Genomic DNA, 17069 nt, shown 5'->3' on the forward strand with positions numbered 1-17069 from the left:
TTTAACACACATAAATATTTTTACTTTTTAACAACCCCTCTCCCCCACAATATATATTGTATTAATATATATATGAATAAATATATTGTATGAATATGATTTTTAATGATTTATTCACCCATACTTCGTTCCAAACCTGACAACAAGCGTATACTGTAGTACAGAATACATTGGAAAATTCAAAATATATCACATTTCTGGATTTTTGCAAGCCCCTGCTCACTTTATGCTTTTGTTTAACAAAAAAAAGCAGGGTTCACGGTTTCAAATCACCTTCTCACATGGGTTTGGATGACCGAATTCATTTTGGGTGAAATTAAGATCTTTTTTGGTTCCATCGGTTATAAATGAACTACAGCTGTAATTTTCTTTGCATCCCGATATGTTTGTTAAGGCTTAGCTGCCATCTCTCCTCTGTCCCTCTCAGAGCTCCTTTAAAAACTCCACACGGAGGAAAAAACGGACGTCCTTCAAAAGAAGAACCAGCAAAAAGGGCACCGATGTGAGTAGCTCCTGAGGATCAATCCTGACCTCACACACCTTGAAAACATTTTTTTTGTCCCTTCTCTTAAATAATCCTGAAAAACAGAGTTCAGTTTCTGTTTTTCCGAGAGCTTGTCTTCCCTTAACTCCTGCTCGGCTATCATCTGTCTCACTGCACTGCTGTGTATGTGTGTATTCATGTGCAGATGTGTGTGTGTGTGTTGGCCTGAATAAAATGCATTCACTTCTGCAGGAATCGAAATGGCGTCCGTTCATGTTGAAACCGATGCCCTCTCCTCTTATGAAACCGGTGCTGGTGTTTGTCAACCCTAAAAGTGGAGGAAACCAGGTAAGCTCTTGCATGAACCTGAAAGGGTTGATTGTACACTCGGCTGACCGAGCGTTTGCCAAAGTTATAAATGTAAACGTTGTTATGATACACAAATATTTGGCTGTCAAATGCTACTGTTGATTTCTAGAATCATCTGTCTGTCTTGTCTCCGTCTGTCTCTCAGGGGACGAAGTTGTTGCAGATGTTCATGTGGATTCTGAACCCTCGGCAGGTGTTTGATCTGTCTCAGGGCGGACCAAGAGAAGCGTTAGTTTCCATTTCACATCACGATCTCTAACCCGAGGTTCATCGTGAAGTCTGTGCTGCTGTCTGTCATACTTCAGTATTCCAGAAGCCGAGTCTGTCTCTTAATGGAGAACAGCACAGACGCTCTGATGGAGAGAGAGAGAGAGAGAGAGAGAGAGAGAGAGAGAGGCACAGCTGGGTGGCGAGCTGTGATTATGCTAGCTCTGTTAAAACAAACACACACATGCAACATATTTACACTTACGAATCTTAAAATGTCACTGCATTAGAAAATATCAAGGCATTTATAACAAGTGGCATTTATTCTGCAAAACAACATTTGTTCTGAAGGTTTGGAATGGTAAAATAGCTAGAACGTTCAAAGTGAAGACAAAAGGTTTTTGGACATTTTTATTGTGCGTAGGTAATGTGATGAAATACACTCTTGTAGGTCATCTGTGTAAACGGAAAGAGAGGAAGCCATTTAAAGGTCTTTGCGGAAATGTTTTAGAAAGGTTCTGGAAAGGGTCTAGCAGCACCACTTTTGCAAATGCTACTCGCGGCAAGTTTTTTTCATTTTTATGGTGCTTTAATGTATACCTTTCTATTCAAGGACATAAATAAAGTGAAGTTATTTGTTTTATGCATTATCTGGTATTATCATTCATAACAAACAACAGCACTAATATGTCTCTTGTCATCAGGTTGGAATTGTACAGAAAAGTGCCAAATCTTCGTATCCTTGCCTGTGGAGGAGATGGAACGGTATGACCTGACGCATGCTGGGATGTACAGAATCATCCACCGTTAGACATTTTGAACACACTTCCCTCTGGTGACAGTTATGAGAAATGGCACCAACCATTTTGCTCAAAACATCCTACCTAACAAATGATTTTTCAGAACTGTCGTGTTTTCTTGTCATTTCAACATCCACAGTTTTTATGGGACAAACACAACCTCTATTTCGTGTAAATCTATTCGCCTGTAAGCCCACGGCTCTTGGTTTACACTGAGTTTTTGGTATGGCTCCTCTCTAGGTGGGCTGGATTCTGTCAGCCTTAGATGAACTTCAGATGAACCCGCAACCTCCTGTAGCTGTGCTCCCTCTCGGTACAGGAAATGACCTCGCCAGGACACTCAACTGGGGAGGGGTCAGTGACTTCTGTATTCTTATAGATGAAATGATGTGATGTAACATCTGACTTTCCGTTCAGGTGTAAATCACTGTATTTTGCAAACAGAATCAGAACCGTGCCTTCTTTGTTTGTTTTTAGTCTCAATGTGAATTTTAAACAGCTTGTTTACCTCATAAAGTTCAATTCATAAATGTATTGTTTGAATCACATACACGGGTAAACCAATTACACAATTTTGATTTCCACTGAATAGGATTGGAGTCACGCTGTCATTTCTAGGAATGATTCAGTCTGTATTGCACATCATGAGAGTGTAAGAGAACAAACACAGTTCGCTGGGTACGATCGGCTGTGGTTGTGATGTTGTCTGGTTAAGTGCTTGTCACCGATAAAGGATGCTCATTATTTTCCATTATACTCTGACTGTGAGCCTCAGAAGCGCTGGCCTTGAGTCTTCCCTTCTGTATTTCTGCCACAGTCTGAAGTCTATTATTAGCGGTGCGCTGGCTGTAATGACACTCGCCGTCATGTTTCCCCCACTCTGAATTGATAGTATAATCATCTCAATTCATGTCAAGGACTGTGTTTATGTCATGAGTGAATAGCCCTTCATGTAGATGTAATATAAATGGTAAGATCAGGGTCGTAAATTAAAAAGCCCACGAGGTAAAAACGCCCCAGATATTTGAAACATGTGAATGCCATTAAAAAATGAATTACTTTTATAAGGCTAGAAAAACACTTTTATTTATCAAATTAGGGTAAATAAAAGTGACAGTGACAGTGTAAGAATGCAATCCAAATCCAAAGTGATGTCCACACATCTGTCTCAGGGTTATACAGACGAGCCCGTGTCGAAGATCTTGTGTCAGGTGGAGGACGGTACTGTGGTCCAGTTGGATCGCTGGAATCTTCAGGTAGAGCGATCGTCTGTTCAGCCCGAGGACGGCTCACAAAAGGTGCGTATTAAAAAAACATCACAGGCATTAATATCTCAGTTATTTCTCATAGACCAGAATGCGATTAAATGGTGAGTGAATAGAAACGTTTGCGTGAGTCTCATCGGTGTCTCAGATATTTTTCCTGAGAAAAAGACAGAAATCTCACAAATGTCTCCATTAAGTTTCTGAAGAGATTTAATAATGTCACAAATTGAGCAGATTTGTCAAGTCTGCAAACATCATATTGAAGATCCATACTCTTCACTTGTTTCAACAGTTGTCCTTTGTTTCTGGTTTTATTTCCCTGGAGTAAGTTGATACTTAAATGAAACACAACTGAAAATCCATCAAAGCAACCTCGGAGCAATAAAATATTGTCTTTTTTTGCAATTAGATGCTAACATCCCGAAGTATCTGTGTGTTTCTGTTATCAGCTTCCTCTGAACGTGTTCAATAACTACTTCAGCCTCGGATTTGATGCACACGTCACGCTGGAGTTTCATGAGTCTAGAGGTTAGTAAATATTCTAAGAACAACCATATTCTACACCTAAAAGTGTTTTAGTTTTCCCTAAAGTTTAATTGCCCCTAAAACAGTCAAAATCATTGTCCATGTAAGTTTCTTTTAAAGAAATGTGTTTTGTTCTCTTTTCCTCTGAGTCACAAGACGACCGTGTCTTTCTGTCTCTCCGCAGAAGCAAACCCCGAGAAATTCAACAGTCGCTTCCGTAACAAGATGTTCTATGCAGGGGTGGGTTGAGTTGAGTTCATACCTGACAGAATAAATGTGTGCTTTCACTGAGCTTATACTGAGAGAGAGAGAGAGAGCGAGAGAGAGTATGTGTGACTCGACTTTTGTGCCCTCAGGCGGCATTCTCCGACTTTCTCCAGCGAAGCTCCAGGGACCTGTCCAAGCACGTCAGGGTGGTGGTGAGCACAGCAAATTCTGCAGAATCCCTGATGTTTGACGGGCCCTGTTCATTAAGAGCAGAGATAATCAAGATGTTTCTAATCCTTAGATTTAACATGTTTTTCTCTTTCATTAGTTTTCTGCATGTTTGTGTTTTTTTCAAAGTGTGATGGCACAGATCTCACACCCAAGATTCAGGAACAGAAGTTTCAGTGTATCGTCTTCTTAAACATACCCAGGTGTGTACTTCACATACACTGTAGTGCAGAACTTTTCTTCTGTAATATCTTGGACAGTAGGTGATGGGAACCCAAATGGCACCATTTCCTAAATGATGTTTCTAGGTGGATTTTTGTGTTTTATCATGCCTGCAGCGACACGTTTTTACTCTTTGCCTTTTTGTCTTTTCATTTACTATCATTTTCTCCAAAACCAAGTTGTTTATCCAAATTGCGAGAACCCGGTTCACCTCATAACCCCTGTGTACTTTATCTACAGGTACTGCGCCGGTACCATGCCCTGGGGTAACACGGGGGACCACCGAGATTTTGATCCCCAGAGGCATGACGACGGTTGCATCGAGGTGATCGGCTTCACCATGGCTTCCCTGGTGAGCACTTCATCTCTGTATTTAAATAACTGGAGTGAAAGGATTAGTGTTTAACCTAAGCGTACCTGGTTTTGGCCACAAGGCGGCGCTGCAGGTGGGCGGCCACGGTGAACGTCTGCACCAGTGCAGGGAGGTGGTCCTCACCACGTTCAAGACGCTGCCCGTGCAGGTGGACGGCGAGCCGTGCCGCCTGGCGCCCTCCACCCTCCGCATATCCCTGAGGAATCAGGCCAATATGGTGCAGAAAAGCAAGAGGCGCACGTCTGTGCCTTTGCTGAACGAGTGAGTCTGTCATGAGGGACATCGTTTCCTGTTTCTTGCTTTTCCTGTCACAAAAGGTTTTTCGCTGGATGGGATTGTGTAACTAACCGGTCTAACACTACTGTAAATGCTGTGTGTCATCCGTGCTTCCGTTTCTGGAGAATGTTCTAGTAACGGCACTAATCTATGTGTGCAGGTTCTGCTCTTTACTTCTTTGTGTGGTGCTCTGCAATGCGTTTTCTTTTTCTGTCTCCATCTCTCCCCTCTTTAATTATCGGTTGCCCTTCATCTTTGTGTCTCATCTTCACCTCTCTCTCTCTGACTGGCTTGGCTGTGCTGCGTGTGTTGGCGTGTGGCTGTGCTGTCGCAGCATTCAGAAAGTGTGCGCAGCCGACCTGCGCCGCCTCTCTGCTCCCCCCGACTCCTTCTCTGTGTAAGTACGGGATCTCTCGCCATCCCTCCAGCACACACACACACACACACACACCTGAGACTGTGTGTGTGTGTTTCTGTGTGTGTACTACATCCAGCTTACAGTGTCTTTGGGGAATGTTTGGTTTCTCAAAGTCACTTTATCAGATTAATGACCATCTGTCCTATTGTGAAGTTCATAGCTCCTCTTCATGACCTCATCTTTATTACTCTGGACCGATAGAGTTGTCTATTATCATTCAGTATAGAACATCAGATGTGTTAGTAAATGGTCACAGCGTAACTTCCTCTGAGTAAATGTCTGTTCCACTTTCACGTGTATTGCTTCCTTTTCTAAGAACTAAACACATTTGGTACAGTACTTAGTGTGGCATCTCTTCTCTTTTTTTGTCTGCGTATCACAGCCCGCACGCAGTCCCCGACCGCCTGCGACTGCGCGTGAACCGTATCAGCCTGCAGGAGTATGAGAGCATGCAGTTTGACAAAGAACGCCTTCGTGACATCTGTAAGATTTCCCACAATTCAGTTCTGTTCGGTTTGCAAGTATTATAATAGCAATCGCTGTTCAATAAATGTGCGTGTGTTTGTTCAGCTACTCCGGTTGGCATTGTGGTGGTGAGAGGCGACTGTGACCTAGAAACATGTCGACTTTACATTGACAGACTGCAGGAGGTGAGCTCATCTTCACTTTTCCTTTACCAGTCCAGCTGGTCTTGTCAGTCAGACGTCGGCAAAGCGGAATATTTACTAGATGACTATTATAGGTCCATACAACCAACAAAACAAGACAGACGTAATTGTTTTGCTACGCTGACTCATAAATGTGACTGATGTTTATGAGGCTCACGAGTTGTGACTATCAGATATGCCCTTTTTAGGCATTGTGACATTTAGACATTTTTTCATCCTTTATTTACCCTCATGTCATTCCAAACTTGTATGACTTTCTTTCTTCTGCAGAACACAAAAGAAGATTTTTTTGAAGAACGTTAGTAACTAAACAACATTGAACCCCATTGACGTCCATTGTATAAGCACAAAACCGCTGAGACATTTCTCAAAATATCTTCTTTTGTGTTCCACGGAAAAAAGAGTCACATACAGGTTTTAAAGAACATGAGGGAGAGTAAACGATAACAGAATTTCCATTTTTAGGTGAACTCTTCCTTTAATACTGAAGCTCAAATCTGTATCATCTGTTATGTGTTTCTTGTCTACAGGATTTGCATCAAGCGCCCTCTGCTGGCCACAGAGTACATTACCAGGTGAATGCCTGACACAGATCTCCTCTGTTTCTAGAAATATGTGCCTGTTTTACATATATTAAGTAAGTTTGTTTTTTGCAGGACGAGAGCACAGGCTTGCCGCGGCCTAGTTCAACACACAGGCTTTCACCAAGCTGGAGTTTCCTTGACTGTGAGCTTGTGTCTCAGTATTTCTATTCATAGTAGCTCTCTCTCTTCTGTACTGTAAGATCCAATGCATACTCATACATAAAAGTAGGTGAACGCAAAGTAGGTTAAACGGCCTGTCTGAATAATAACACATGGTTTATTGGTACTGACAGTCCACACTAGCAGTGTAGTCAATAATTCACAGTTGTGTACTTTAACTCTAACTGTGGGCAGTTGTGGCCTAATGGTTAGAGAGTCGGACTCATGACCAGAAGGTTGCCGGTTTGATTCCCAGGGCCGGCGGGTAACAACTGAGGTGCCCTTGAGCAAGGCACCTTACCCCTACTTGCTCCCCGGGCGCTGCAGTGATAGCTGCCCACTGCTCCGGGTGTACGTGTGTTCACTACTCTCTGGATGGGTTAAATGCAGAGGTCACATTTCGTTTCCTTGTACTTGTACATGTGCAATGACAATAAATTGAATCTAAATCTAAAAATCTAAAAAAAAAATCTAAATCTTTAATAGTGTGTGATTTAAGTCTAAGTGTCATACAATTATTAAAATTAATTTGTACTATTTTATTGTACATTCTTTTCCCAGCTACATCAGCTGACCGCGTTTATCGCATAGACAAGGCTCAGGTAGGATTTAAATTCTACCTAAAAGTAATATCTGAAAGAAAAAAAATGATATTAGCAAGTAAAATGTATAATGTGTTCTTGTCATTTATTTATGTGCACGTACAGGAGCATCTTCACTTCGTGACTGAAATTTGTCATGATGAGGTGTTCATCCTGGACCACGAGGCCCCAGCGGTGAGCCGGGTACCTGGAATGCCGGATGTGGTCGTGGAACCCAGCTCCAGGTGACAATCCTCCCAGACATCTTTCATTTCATTGTTTTAGTTTCTGTTTTTTGTGCCTCGTTGTGGAATGTGTTTACTAATAATTTGTGCTCTTATTTCCTTATTGCAGCGTTCCCCTGACCTCAGAGGAACAAGGTACTGTGTAGACGCCAACCTTTCTTTGAAATTGTGGTGGAGAGGTGGTAAACAAGACAGGACTGTGCAGTTTTTCTTTAGAGGGATATTTCCTGTAAGAAGTCATGGGATAACCCCACTGAAAACATTCTCCGCTGAAATTCCCTAATGATTCATGCCAAAGTTTACAGGATATTGGTAATCCTAACATATGATCATTACTCAGCGATAAATGAAAACCTCTTTATTTTGTAGCTCTACTGTCAGCTGCTATCAAAGGAGAGCTTACTACGGTAAGCTTCTTATTTTTAATTCCCTTATTATTATTATTTTTTTCAAATGAAAGTGGAAGAACTTTGTTGTATGAGTCATCAGGGTGGAGCATGTCAACACGTCAGCGTCGAGTCTGTTGTTTTCAGCTCTTGTTTTATTATGTAATGACACAAACACGCTCATGTGCTCTTGACCTGTGATCCATCAGGTGTCTAGCTCCTGCAGCGGCGGGGTCAGTCTGTTAGCACGAGACACGATGGGCTGCACTGTTTTGCATTTGGCCGCTCAACACGGTCACACTGACGTCGTGAGTTTCATTCTAGAACACGGTGAGTGTCCGGGAACCACAGAGCTCACGCGTGCTCGCGTATTCAAAGAAATACTGTGGTAATATGGCGTTATTATAATGACAAATGTCGCGAGCGCATTATTACAAGGCGAGAGCGCATTCTTGTCATACGAGCGCGCGAATCTCTCCGCTCGCACGCCGATTTCCTTTGCTCGTGCACAAAACTGGACGCGCGCTTTCAACTATACGCTGCTCTCTTATGAATTGTCTCTCCTCTCGCTCAGTGAGCGTGTGCGCACTCAAAATGCGTTCCGTGCGTCCACGAATCCTTCGGTACTCTTGCTCTCGAGAGGTCCTCCTGTGTGTTCCAGGCATTATAGGCTGTCAAAAGCAGTCAACCAATCAGGGATAGGCTTCCACGGCGGGCCAATGCGACCTCTTAACTACAGTAGGCCTAATTGTTAAAAATGCTTGATGAAGAGTTGTTTTTCGTGTTCTTTTCTACAAAAGTGTCATGTTAATGTGTAATTCTTGTAAAATAGTATATTGTAAATTGCTGAGTTTCATTCTTATAAAATCTTTTAATATATAAATCTTTTAATGAGTGGATTCTTGCGTGTGGGTAGGTGGGTGGATGGGGGGCACCAAGAGGTCTTAATACGCCTCTGGATCCACCACGTTCTCAGGTAACAATTTTAATATATTTGATGCAACATTATTAATCAAATGTATATTATAAATGAACGGTAAGGGAGCGTTTGGTATATTGCATAGAAGTTCAGTTGTGTGCCCTGAACTTCTGGAACACTGAATGCAGAACACTTACAGTGTGTGTCTGCAAACGCATTAAATGCATAACCAAATAGGTATAGAATATTATATGATATTTCCAAATGCTCCAGTGCTATTATTGTTTTGATATGTACCGTTACTTGTAGTAAATATTATTTTAGAATAAAGCTAACTTAAGACACCAATCTAAATTGTTCGGTAATCAATTTAGTACTATTTTGACAATACTATGTTTAGTGTAGGACATGCATGAGGACCACATGAACTTGAGGGTGTTGGCCTGTTTTGTCTGAATAACATGGTAGTTAAACTGACGTTTATATGTAGCCTACAAAGCATCCTAATGCCCCGTTCATTTCTAATACACATTTGACTAATAATGTTGCATCAAATATATTAATATTGTTACCTGAGAACGTGGTGGATCCATCTTGCTTCGTTGAAAACGTCGAGTCACTTTCAACCTATAAGATGCCATGTAAGAGGTCGCGTTTTCATTGGCCCGCCGTGGAAGCCTATCCCTGATTGGTTGACTACTTTTGACAGCCTAATGCCTGGAACACACAGGAGGACCTCTCGAGAGCAAGAGTACCAAAGGATTCGTGGACGCACGGAACGCATTTTGAGTGCGCACACGCTCACTGAGCGAGAGGAGAGAAAATTCATAAGAGAGCAGCGTATAGTTGAAAGCGCGCGTCCAGTTTTGTGCACGAGCAAAGGAAATCGGCGTGCGAGCGGAGAGATTCGCGCGCTCGTATGACAGGAATGCGCTCTCGCCTTGTAATAATGCGCTCGCGACATTTGTCATTATAATAACGCCATATGGTAACAGTTACCCAGGCAGCGCGGTGCATACGCTGCCGGTATGAAAGGACAATGATCACGCGCTGCTGCCGCTCTGCTTACGCGTGCGGTATGAAATGGGTGTTAGACATCGCCATTACGCAAAACTAAAACCAGTAAATGGACAGTCAATTCTGCAAAAGGGGAAAATAGTGATTTCCCAGCTTGGAAATGTTTGGAGAAACATTCACAGTGGCCTTTAAATCGTTTGGACATTTAAGCCACACAAAAATATCGAATCAAGTGGCATTTATTTAAAAGAAAGTTGGCACGAACACTTCGTTCAGAAGGATCACTTTCTGGGTGTCAAACACTAGGCGATCATGTCTATAGTTAACGTGATGAGCTACACCTGTGGTTACTCTACTAGGACACCTGTTTGAACTTATTGTAAGGGTTGATGTGCTCCCTGCGTTCCAATCAGCATACTATTCGAAAGTAGAATTAGTATGTCCCAAATCGTAGTATGTTGAAAATAGTATTCCAGAGGGTCTACTACTTCCGGTAGAAATTCGAAGTGCAGAATGATGCACACTCTAACGGCTGATATTACCCACAACTCACCGCGGAGTTTAGTGACACTCCGCTGCATTAATAAATGATGTAACTGATGTGTCACTAAATGAACAAATGTAAGTATACTGTAAACATTACATACGAAATAATGAATGAATAAATACCTTGATGGAAAGAAGAGCTGTTTTTTCATGTGTGTGACAGTTATTGAACACAATGTTTAGGCAACAACAGCCACTTCTGCTTCCTGTTAGTATGTCCCAGTGCGCGCGATCTTCTTTGCCATGCACTCAAAAGTACCTACTATTCCAACACAAAAACAGTACCTACTATTAGGGCATAGCATAAGTAGGTGAATTGGAACGCAGGGATAGACTGATTTCACTCTGCTGCCATGTTGAAGTTGAAATCGAAAACGAGGCAGAGGTGGGAAGAAAACCGGAAGGACACATAGACTGCAATGGTTTGACTACCATCGGGTGTCTGTGACATGAAAAACAAGTGATGCGTTTAAAAGCAACGTTAGACTGGCTGTGTGTGAGCGAATGAAACCCCCTCATGGCAGTTTAAACAGTCACTAATATGTGATGGTACGGCTTAAGTGGTCAAGAAAAACAGCTGGTGTGACATGCATCCTATGCTCATATTGTCACGTTTAAGATCATAAATCATTTTAATAACGCCAGGTTAGTTCTCCAAACCATTACAGTCTATCTGTCCTTCCGGTTTTCTTCCCACCTCTGCCTCGCTTTCGATTTCAACATGGCGGCCGCGTGAAATCAGTCTATTGTTACATGAAATTATGGTCAGAAGAGCTTTGCAAGGAAGATTATTCTAAAAATTGTCATTGCGTTGTATAACGATATCAAACTAGTGGTGGCTTTTGCAAACTAAAGGTTATAACTTTTTTATGTGTGTCTAAAAACTTGTTTCTTACAGGTTCAAAGCTGATGTTGGATTTAACAGAGAAGGAAACGTATGTAGCTATATTTTAAAAATGTATTTCTCTTTCTGTTTTAGCCATTTTATGTGTCTTTATTTATGGTTTTAGAGGAGACACTGCTCTGCACAAAGCTGCTGCCCAGCAGCTTCATGAAGTGTGCAGACGCCTGCTGGAGGCCGGGGCTTCCCTCCGGCCAAACTTCCTGGTGAGAATGAGATTTTCTTTGGCCTGCAGTATTTGGTAACCAGCTTGATGTCCCTTATTAGAACTGCAATTGTACATTCTAGGGAAAAACGCCTAAGGATTACGCCCTGGATGCTGGGAACATCGAGCTGGCGTCCCTTCTGGAGAGCCAGACGTCGGATCAGCCCGTGGCACACGAGGATCTCGAGACGGCTGTATGAATGGGTTTTACTGCACCCGGTGTTGTATTTGTACCCACAGACGGGTCTGCCAGCGTTCCTCCGAGCATTAGAGAGCACGCTCACGCTCGCAGAGAGAGAACGAGAGAGCGTGAAGGAGAAAGACAGATGGATAGATGAACGGCTATGGAGACGACTCGGGTCGCTTCTCTGGATGAAGAAAGTCTAGAAAATGTCTAGCTGTTGTTTTCCACTAATGTCACTGTGGAGTTTAGAATGTTTAATTTTGGGGGGAAGTGGCTTTGTTCTAGGATTTTATTTATTTATTGCTCTTATTTATTGAACTATTTATTCATTGATGGGTTTGGTTTTATTCTCAAAAAGCCTGCACCTGTTGTTTGCCAATACGGATCACAGGTTAGTTTTTAGAGAAACGATTGCGAGTGAACTTCGTGTGCCAAAGACGCACGGGAAGCTGAGGATGGCGTTACGCTGTAGAAATCATTCCAGCAGCTCCTTGACAAACCTGAAGATGTTCGGTGTTTGTTTCAGGGGGAACTTCCTTCATTTTTAGATTTTAAACTCATACCCCTGAAGCTGTTGACTCTGAAATCTTCATAACTGCATAACAACTTTACACGTTGGGTTCTTTTGCATTTGTGTGCCGTTACAGTGGTGTGATTGTGAAAATATCTTACAAAACTGATAAAAGATCTGAGCCATATTCAATGCAATATGAATGGATGACATTTGTGCATTTATCTATTTTCTATTACATTACATTAATGTTTCAAGACGAGGAAATAAGTCTCTATGGATGGAATGGGTGTGAGGTTTTCTCATTGATGGCAGCTTATTGGCTTTTGGCTCCTTTGAAATGCCAAGTTGCTGATTGTAATAAGACAGAATGAACCATGTAAAGACACGTAAGAGTATTTAAACACAAGAGTTCAGTGGCATTTTCTCACCCTCTTGTTAACATTTCACAGTCCTTTATCACGTCACGTCAGAAATGACCGGACAAGCATGACACAGCTGCCATAGGAACACGCTGAGGCTTCGTGAGATGAATTTACATACGAGTGATCTGTTGTGAAATCTTGTATTATCAGTTGAGATTGTTTAGCATTATCATGCATGGATTTTTGTTACCACTCTGGATGTTTCTTACCCCTCAGTAAATATATAATGAAATGGCATTATTTCTATTTTAAGTAATGAAATATGAAAATCGTTCAGTGGTTGTATTTTGCTTTTTTATCTCTCAAAAGATGGGACTACTTGAATGGTTTATTTTTTTCTGAAAATCTGTTTTGAGTGTGTCAGGTTGAGGAGACTGTAGACATCATCACATGAATCTGTGACAGACATCATGTTGCACAATCTCAAAACTGGGAATGTTTTCTCATTAAACAGCAGTGAGATGGAAAGTACCAGATTTGTCTTTTTTTCATGGCACAGTAGTTTTATCACCCTGCAGTGCAGGAAGAACAGTTCAAACCTTAGTGTTAAAGACACGCCTTATAAGTACACATTGCACTGCCCCAGGGTACCAACATTTATCTTATTTATGTAGCCACTATTTATTGCTCTATATGTGCATAATGTAAAATAAAGATGTCTTTAATGGTAGTCAATGGTGCATCAAAACTGTTGGTTTTCCTAAATTCTTCAACATATATAATTTTGTGTTCAATTGAACAAAAAAGATATACAATATATTTTTTCTACTATGGGGGTGGATGTCTCAGAACTGTAAATGTCTAATATTCTTACAAATATCTTTGTGTTCAAGAACAAAGAAATACGGTTTTGAAGAGTATTTTAATTGGACAGAATTTATTTTTTTGAGTGAACTATCCCTTTAAATCCTTTATTGTGGCACACTTACTGAAATCCCTGCTGTTAAAAACGATACACATTCTAATTTCAATTAGAAAAAATTACATCCATTAGCCAAAACCATTACAGAATTCCTCAATGTAGTGCGTTTTATTCCAGTAGGGTTTAATGGTGCTTTGTCAACACATTATCAGAGACTAACATTAACCATTATAGTTTACATTAAAACAAAATAAATTCCCTTTATGACCTCCATTAGGTTCGAATTTCTGTGATGGTTTTATCGTTTTAATCAACATGAATATCTTACACAGAAATAAGAATGATGTCATCATTTTCTCACGATCACGTGATCTTTATTCCTGTCTACAGTATATTATTTTTAGAGGCTGTATTCCTCCAAGGGCAAAAAGGACCATGAATTAACAGCAATAGTCTTAACAGCAATTTGTCAAGCACGAATGATATTTTAGACAAAAGGCAAAAATGACATTGATTAATTATTTTTATGGTGTTTTCATTTTTTAAATGCTTTGGTCATATGCTTGCGTTACTTCACGATAGCGCCATAGACAGTATCTTAAAGCTGACATAAAGCATTCTGGTCTGAATTATGTAATTTTATAGTATAGCGTTATGGCGGATAGGGGTTCGTCAATGTGATTGACACAATAGTCTCCTCCTCTCGGAATTAACCTGAAGGCTCCAGTCAGAGATTCCCGACGTTCCCCTCAGTTCAACACGGTGAAACAACGCAGGATACTCGCAATCATGTAAGTGCTCTTATTTATACAAACTTTTTTAAAAGTGTCTAAATTATCTTCAATGTGTTGTCAAGATATTTTAAAAGAGGATCAAAGGTTGCTTTACACTTCCGTGAATGGGGGTTTAAATGTATCAGTATTTTGACAAAACACGAGTAACTTAAGTTAGGTTAAGACTGAGTTACGAGAAGTGCAACATTCAAGCAAACATGTAAAACGTGGACTATGCAATTTATATTATAAACTTTGAAAACGAAACAAACGTCTTTGAAAAAAAAAGTGTATGAGAGAGAACATGCCGTGACACATTCACTCACGTAACGTTATTCAGATTGAGATTGTAGTAAAACTCTCTTATTTTCACAGTTTAATACAACAAATTCATGCTGGGGAAAAACAATACAAATCATAAATCATTCAAACGGATTTAATGGTTTAAATGGGAATTGTACTGGGTTTTAATGGAAACTGTAATGGTCGGTGGGTCTCGTGTTGGACCTGATGTTATGTGGCTGATATAAGTGATGTACACTCCCATAAGTAAGACTTATTTTAAGTCACATCATCATCCAAAAACTGTTTTATTTTGTAAATGTTTTGAAGCAGGTTGTCTCGTGAGGGATCTTTTGACAGTTGAACATGACTTTCAGTATTCCTTTATTTGACACGTTCTTCCTAAGAAATGAATCATGGATGACAAATCCATCTGCAAATTTCTAAAACGGTGTTTGTTGAACGGTCTTATGATTTATTTCGATAAATTTCATGAGGCAACACGATTTAGATTCTGTTTACATATGTGACCAGGAATAAAGAACAAAGCGACAGTGATGTCCAGATCCCTCCTGAAGACAGTTTGGAGTTTAGGCTCCTCATGGCATACACACGCAAGAGACGACCCGCAGACTCCCGCCTGCAGAAGAACAGCACGGAGCAAAAGACTTCTACACAAGAAGACAACACTGAACGCAATAAAAAGAAAAACAAAAGTTTTAAGAAAAGGTTTTCTTGGTTGGGGAAGTGTATTAAACCGAAGACAGATGACCCTGTGGGTTCCAATGACACACGACAGCCTGCTACACTATGTAAGTGTGAAACGTATTATATCTTATTTCAGATGTGTGGTTGTCCTTTTTAATGTCTCTGTAGTTCATATTATAACTCCAGATGTTTATATGGAGAACGTGAGTTTGTAGAATACCAGTGTGTGATGAAATTGACTCCTCCATCAGGTTCAGATGCTGAGAGCGTGGATGGTGTAGAGGACATGGCCAATAAACTTACAGAGATATCAAACTCAGTGCACTTTCCAGAGTCAGACAAACTTGAATCAGATGGAATTAATAGTCAAGATGGTGCGTGACACTGTTTTCCTTTGACTTTGTGTCCAACAGTAAATTTACTTTATGTTGATGTTTAGAAAGCACAATGTAAACTGAACTTCTCATTTCTGTTCACTCTTATTTCTTATTCCGTCTCCAGATGCTCTTTTACAGACAATTGTGGATCTCCTTAAAGAACATGGCGATCGACTGAACGAACAGGTCAGTTGTGATCCCATTGTAATGAGAACAAACATGTATTATCTGTAAGAATAGACCACGAAGAATACTGAAGTGCAGGCAATGTTTGCAGCGCTCCCTTGTGGCCACCATGAATTTCAACTTTCTATGTTTGTTCTTGACCGTTATTGAGAAAGAAAATGTTTAGACGGCATTTGTGATGTTTAAAATCAGCGCATAAAATGCAGCATATGCTGGTGTAAACAATGAAACAAAACAGTGTGAATATTTCTCATTTGTTCTGAAATCTCTAGATCATGGCAGACAAGGCGCTGAGTGAATCTCTGCGGGCCTCGCTGACGTACGGCTTCTTCAGACGAGTGATGGACGCATTCTGCAGGAGTGCCACTCCAGAGCTCCCCCCACAACAAGCACCTGAGAAAACCACAGTAGCTCTGATCTGTGAAGCCACCAGTAAACTCTTCTGCGTGGACCACCATCCAATGAGCCGAGTGCTTGGCTTTGGTGCCAGGTATCTCCAAGACAAATTCCCCATGTGGATTAGCAGGAATATAGGCAATGTAAGTGTTCTGCTGTTATATTGACCTGTTATCTTTGAGCAGTTACATATAGCCAAGTGTGTTATGTCATGATGTTTTGAAGTCATGGTGTCATTTTTTCCTTCCCAGGCAGAGGTTGAGGATGAAGAAGAGGTCCATTGAGCAGAGCTGATGTTCTCCACACATTCCATGTGTTGCTCAGGGGCACGGTCACTTTATTCATGTGGAGAAAAATGTTTTAGAAAAATGTTTTGTTCAGTATGAGATCGGGGATTCAGCATGTTTTTCCAAGTGAACATCAGAGATCAGAGGAAGTAGTTTATATGAAGGCAATAAAAACATTAAGAGTGATATCAATACTGCCTTAAAAATGATACCAAAGGTACTGTATAATTAAAAAACACAAAAACAGGGATTTTTCAATTTTTGTAATTGTGATTATATTTTGGAACGTGTTTTGTGCAATCTTAATTTTGTTAATATTTACTATATGCATTATTTGTTTTGTTTAATATTTATTTTCTTTGCCGTCTGAAACGTTATGCATTTTTGTTATTATGTTTTTTTAAGAATCTGTTTTGTAAATTTTCCAATTATTACAACAACAATAAATAGCTATAAAAATTATTGAACTTTTTTAGCTTTTAACTTTTTTAAT

At 40.5% G+C, this 17069-nt stretch overlaps 2 protein-coding genes across 10 annotated transcripts in view; both read left to right on the top strand.

The window, feature by feature from the left end:
• dgki (diacylglycerol kinase, iota) overlaps positions 1–13316 on the top strand; it is a 31140-nt gene extending 17824 nt beyond the window's left edge. For 2 of the 9 annotated variants that reach the window (XM_057323815.1, XM_057323816.1), the window contains exons 9-33: positions 428–502; positions 737–832; positions 999–1081; positions 1765–1825; positions 2101–2214; positions 3033–3158; positions 3575–3653; positions 3835–3890; positions 4007–4069; positions 4215–4288; positions 4548–4659; positions 4742–4941; positions 5291–5353; positions 5757–5857; positions 5945–6024; positions 6573–6617; positions 6699–6768; positions 7347–7387; positions 7493–7611; positions 7721–7746; positions 7981–8018; positions 8207–8327; positions 11378–11414; positions 11490–11586; positions 11669–11897. In XM_057323815.1, coding sequence (XP_057179798.1) covers positions 428–502; positions 737–832; positions 999–1081; positions 1765–1825; positions 2101–2214; positions 3033–3158; positions 3575–3653; positions 3835–3890; positions 4007–4069; positions 4215–4288; positions 4548–4659; positions 4742–4941; positions 5291–5353; positions 5757–5857; positions 5945–6024; positions 6573–6617; positions 6699–6768; positions 7347–7387; positions 7493–7611; positions 7721–7746; positions 7981–8018; positions 8207–8327; positions 11378–11414; positions 11490–11586; positions 11669–11785 — 2094 coding nt within the window. In that variant the 3' untranslated portion in view covers positions 11786–11897. Of the gene's footprint in view, positions 1–427; positions 503–736; positions 833–998; positions 1082–1764; positions 1826–2100; positions 2215–3032; positions 3159–3574; positions 3654–3834; positions 3891–4006; positions 4070–4214; positions 4289–4547; positions 4660–4741; positions 4942–5290; positions 5354–5756; positions 5858–5944; positions 6025–6572; positions 6618–6698; positions 6769–7346; positions 7388–7492; positions 7612–7720; positions 7747–7980; positions 8019–8206; positions 8328–11377; positions 11415–11489; positions 11587–11668 lie in introns of those variants that run through there. The other 7 variants (XM_057323811.1, XM_057323810.1, XM_057323812.1 and 4 more) reach the window with 6 other exon arrangements.
• A 665-nt stretch (positions 13317–13981) lies between these two features.
• Positions 13982–17021, top strand: LOC130547668 (apoptosis facilitator Bcl-2-like protein 14). The gene is made up of 6 exons (XM_057323820.1): positions 13982–14358; positions 15157–15434; positions 15582–15704; positions 15832–15893; positions 16166–16432; positions 16541–17021. Coding segments are annotated over exons 1-6 (765 nt in total). The 5' UTR covers positions 13982–14356; the 3' UTR covers positions 16574–17021.
• Positions 17022–17069: the final 48 nt, after the last annotated feature.

This window comes from Triplophysa rosa, linkage group LG24, assembly GCF_024868665.1.
Source record: "Triplophysa rosa linkage group LG24, Trosa_1v2, whole genome shotgun sequence".
Classification (NCBI taxonomy): Eukaryota; Metazoa; Chordata; class Actinopteri; order Cypriniformes; family Nemacheilidae; genus Triplophysa; species Triplophysa rosa.

What these genes read in the sequence shown, in the direction of transcription:
- LOC130547668 (XM_057323820.1), top strand. An exon ending in TGGAATTAATAGTCAAGATG is followed by an intron (nt 15,705 to 15,831) that starts GTGCGTGACACT and finishes TTCCGTCTCCAG; the next exon opens with ATGCTCTTTTACAGACAATT. An exon ending in GCGATCGACTGAACGAACAG is followed by an intron (nt 15,894 to 16,165) that starts GTCAGTTGTGAT and finishes TGAAATCTCTAG; the next exon opens with ATCATGGCAGACAAGGCGCT.